We start from the raw sequence: 4,963 nt of genomic DNA, 5'->3' as shown, positions 1-4,963 counted from the left end.
TATATATATATAGCTCAACAAAGTGAGAGATTTTATCATTTAAAGAAACAAAAACCATTCGGTTCTAACCGTTATGTTGCATTACAAAACAAATAATATGAATATCATGTAATCAATAAAAACATTATTTACATAAAACGTTCAAGTTAGTGGATATAATTTTGTTTATTATTGATTTACAAAATTAATTTCAGTTGCACACTGAATTGAAGCTACTTAAACACAGCCAAATAGTACTAATTAACATCATAGTGTCATCTATCCAAGAAAAACTTCTAAGCGATGACAATTAAGTCATATTAATCAATTGGTTGAGAACTGCGTTCGATTTGTATAAATAATTAAATTTCCTCATTATGGAAAAAAAAAGTATAAGAGAGAGACAGAGAGCAAGTCAAAGTTGAACTGTGAAAGAGTCAAAGCAAGACTAAAGTGAGGAGAAGACAAACTCTAATTTCCAACGCTTTGACCATTGAAACTCAAAAGACTTTGCATCATAATCTTTGAATTATTTGATTAGGCTTTAATCCCAAAATTATTTGATCATTTAAACCTTTTTAAGTTTTTAATGATTTGTATGCTTATTTAAAACAAATCCCTGAAGTTTGCAGATTTTTTTTATTATTATTAATATTGACGTTGTCAGCTTCTAAAGATATTTTTTAGGAAATATCTTTATGTTTTTAGTATTAAAATTTTATTTTTTATTGCTTAATTTTTTTAGTTAAAATAATGATTTTTTTTATGCGACATGAAAGTTGTGGATGATATAATTATAAAAATTAAAATGTGTTAAATAGACCAAAAAAAAAAAACAGTTTTTATTCTTATCTTGAGGAAAACAGAAAAAAAAATGGAAAATAAGAATTCGGTGGCATGAATTTAAATATTCTTTCTTTATTTAATTTGTCGATTATGAGGTGATGAATTCTCAATCAATTGTTAAATATAAAAAAAAAAATAATAATAATAATAATTTAATTTAATTTAATTTAATTTAACTATAAATTTATATTTTTTTACCTAATTTTTCAAATTATAATAATATCATTATTTTGACAAAAAGAAATAAAATTCATATTCTAATGTAAAGTTTGGAGGTTAGATATGTAAATACACAGTAATAAATCTTCCAAAAAATTAATAATAAATAAGATCTGCTGAGTTATATTAAAGAAGGAAAACTTCAGATGAATGATAATATATTTAAGAAGCGTATATCTTCCGCTTAGAAGATTAGGTAGCCTCGACAGTGCTGTGACGCTGAAAAAGTGACGACAGATTGAGACCTTAATTTCGATGTTCTGCTTTCAATTCCTTTTCTAATCTAATATCTGTTTCATCCAATTGACTTCAGGTTGAATCAATTTCCACCATTTAAAATGAATTTGAAACTAAAATCAGAAGATCCAAATCTATGGGTACAGACTGCAGAATTAAGCGCATACCTGCAGGACGAGAAGAGGAAAAGCAGAGATATCGTCTGTGTAGTCGACAAAAGGGATTAGCCGCTTCATCTCCATTGTAGGGGCAAAATCCCCAAAATCATCTACCGTCGAATTGGTGTCAGCGAAGACGAACAGAACACCCTCAGCGTTACAATCGATCTCCACCCTCCCATCTTCATCCCTAGCAAGCCGTCCTGCCATCGGGTAGAAAGGCACCAGCGCCCTTGCGAGCGCGTCCTTAAGCTTACCGGCATCAAAAAACCCCTCCCCAACAACCTCCGGCCGTCGGTAGAAGTACACGCTGGGGGTGTGGAAACGGGGCACCACCAGATCTAGGTTCGAGTTCCACAGCCTTCTTCGCGGCGTCTCGGCAGCCGGCTTCACCATCGACGTCTCCCGTACATTGATGATCATCTTCGCCGACGCCTGCTCGATTTGATCGATCCAAAAAAACAACTCAGATTCAGATGAAATAGAATGAATGCCCCGGGATTGGCTCAGGGGAGAAGAGAAGGTCGGATTTCTCTGATATAGGCGGATTGATGGGAATGGAGGAAATTTAAAAAGAAAAGTGATGGGCAGCAGGATGGTGGTTGGTGATCTGGTGCACGTTCTCCGAGGTTGCCCAGTCGCGTTGGCTACTGTTAGGCGCGTTAGAAGGTTGTTTTCAAAATGAGTTAGGTGAAATTTCATGCATGCCTCTAAAATTTTGATTTTTTATAAAAAAAATTATGCTCTAACATAGGCTTACCAAACATTTTTATCATTTTAAAATAGCACTAAATTTATTTTGAGAGATTACATCAAGAGTATATCATCATTTATGAGATATGTCTTATAGAATTAATTATTTTTTATTGATATATTGATGCATGATGTTGAAGGAAAAAGAATTGGGTGGATTAAACAACAAGTCACATGTTTCAATAACTTTAAGTTAGAATGTATGCATACATGATGAGTACAAAAGAAAATAATGAACTTAATGTCATTAGTCAACATGAAAAGAATATTACTTTAAGTTGGAGCCTTTATATATATGCATACATTGCAAGTTATCCATATTTTTATTTTCTCATAAGACGAATAATTAGTTGCAATGTCAATAGCGAGCTAATTATCATAGTTAGTGTAGGCAATGTGTGCAAGACATTCAAATGCTTACATGAGAGGTTTGATCTGTTCATTTCACAGATTTAATAAGCAATTACTTTCATTTCACAAATTTATAATCAAGTCTTAAAGATGATTATGACAAGAATCTCAATACGCACCTTTAATATAAATTAGAATTTCAACTGCAGAAATATATACATAGAAAGTAGATTTTTGATATTCAATAGACCCTACATAATCTGCACAAAATGCTCAAATCCTCAATTGATCACGTTTTGGATAAAATATATTTTTTTTGTTTTCAAAATTTAATATGTCTCAAAATTTATTTTCTTAGTTTTGAATATATTGATCACTCCCAAAAATAAAAGGATAAATCTTATTTAGTAAAAATTAGATAAATGAGTTATTAGTGAAACATATACATTAAGAAGGCTTCTTATAACCTTGATCTATCTCATATGAATATAAATTTTCATAAAAGTATTAGCTTGTTCAATAAGTTATATTTTTTGTTCACTCTTAAAAAGAGAAATACTTCTCTTTATTATATGCAACTCATGACTGCCAAGAAAATATTTTAGATGCATAAAATATTATGTGATGAAAATATTTAAAATATAATATTTTATTTATATGAAGCTTGATATATCTTTTCTCGTGAGAAGGATGTCATCAAAATATAAAAAGAATATGGTACATTAGTGAAACTCTCAAGACAAGTAAGAGAAGTATGACTAAGACCAAGATAAAAACATCATTGATAAAGAAAATTAAATATAAGATGGTGGTATCATTAAATTGTATATTTAAAATACAAAAAATGCATATGAATTAAGTGGTGAGGTCATCACTAAAATTAAAGCACATGTCCATTGAGATCCGCTCACATCATCTTCTCCTTCCATTTGTTATTAGGCTTTGATGGTTTTTGGTGTTGTGATTCTTGTGCTCTTTTGGCTTCCTTGTGCTTCCTTCTTTGCTTCTCTTTATTATTTTAGTCTTTTATGGCTAATCCTGAGTTTGGAGTTCTTGTTTCTTCAACTCCTCCTCAAAATGCTTGATCTAATATAATTTTTGCTCATTCAAAAGCTTATTGCCTTGAAGCTATTAGTGTTGGAAAATAAATAAAAAATATTTTATGTGAGCCAAAATATGTAAATAAATGTGTTTTTTATGATATCTTAAAGTTAAGTCTTATTAATGTGATATAATAAAGCATAAGCTTATGGGTACTGAAATTTAAAATATGGCCAACAATATATATATATATATATATATATATATATATATAGACCTATTTGTATTTTCAACTTTTTTGATAGACAAAATTGGAAGTACTTATCATGAGTAGTTATCTTAGAGGGTCACACTCCATTTTGTGTGTGTATGTATCTTTTCTCTTCTCCAACGAGAAAGATAGAGATTTTCACTTGCATGGAACCTCATCGATAGAAGAAATTTAAGAACACAAATCGATTTGGAAGACAACAACATATAATAACAGAAAACTATGAATCAAGTTAGCTTTTGCACTTTAATTTTATTTGTCTTGATGATTTGTCATTGAAGATCAAGTGTTTCATAAATCAAATCATTGGTTTGTGATTCCGTAAAGATTGCAACAAGTGACATTAGAGCCAACTTCATATTAAGCCATCGAGAGTAAGATTTATATATATATTACAAACTTTAGCCTTCTTAGATTTACTTATTATTTTTTGGCAAGAACCCCTTTTTTGAATTTATGAATCAAGTTTTGAAAGATATTTTATGGTATTGGTTTTATAAATTCAAGAAAACCTTACTTTTAATAATAACAAAAAGATGTGTTGTTGTTATGTTATGAATTGAAAAGACTACACATGCATTATGCGGTTTAAAATTCACATATAAGCCTTTGGAATATGAATTTTGTCCGTAAAATTTAATTTTTGGATTTATAAAGCTATCTTAAAATAGTTTTGACAGAGCCGTGGTGTTGTAGAACGAAGCAACTACGATATACTATTGAATTTCATAGTGCTACTATAGTAATTACTACAATGTTTTTCTTCTTCTTGAAAAATAATAGATGTTTGGATTCTTAATATTATAAATTTATTGATTGAAGCATTAAGCTATCAAAATAGCCGTTCTTGTGGATATTTCGTAAATTTAACTTATGTAAATATTAATTGACCCAAATGAATATTAATATTTGAACATATTTAAGTTCACACACGTGGTGATAAATATGTAACAATTATTCAATTTATTGACATGTAAATAATAAGTGGATCTAAAGATTAGCTTATTATTTGATATGATTTAATATTAATATTTGATCACTACACCAAGAATATCGCTTGCAAATTAATATTTCTCTTCAAAGAATAAATATTAATGTTGTGTCTGAG

At 29.5% G+C, this 4,963-nt stretch overlaps 1 protein-coding gene across 1 annotated transcript in view; it reads right to left on the bottom strand.

The window, feature by feature from the left end:
* LOC110030319 (hydroxycinnamoyltransferase 2-like) overlaps positions 1 to 2,088 on the bottom strand; it is an 8,547-nt gene extending 6,459 nt beyond the window's left edge. The window contains 1 exon segment of the mRNA XM_020732989.1: positions 1,449 to 2,088. Within this exon segment, the coding sequence (XP_020588648.1) occupies positions 1,449 to 1,862 (414 nt within the window). The 5' untranslated portion in view covers positions 1,863 to 2,088.
* Between the last annotated feature and the right edge of the window lie 2,875 nt (positions 2,089 to 4,963).

Source organism: Phalaenopsis equestris, unplaced genomic scaffold (genome assembly GCF_001263595.1).
Source record: "Phalaenopsis equestris unplaced genomic scaffold, ASM126359v1 Scaffold000002, whole genome shotgun sequence".
NCBI lineage: Eukaryota > Viridiplantae > Streptophyta > Magnoliopsida > Asparagales > Orchidaceae > Phalaenopsis > Phalaenopsis equestris.
This window is presented reverse-complemented; position numbering and strand designations above follow the sequence as displayed.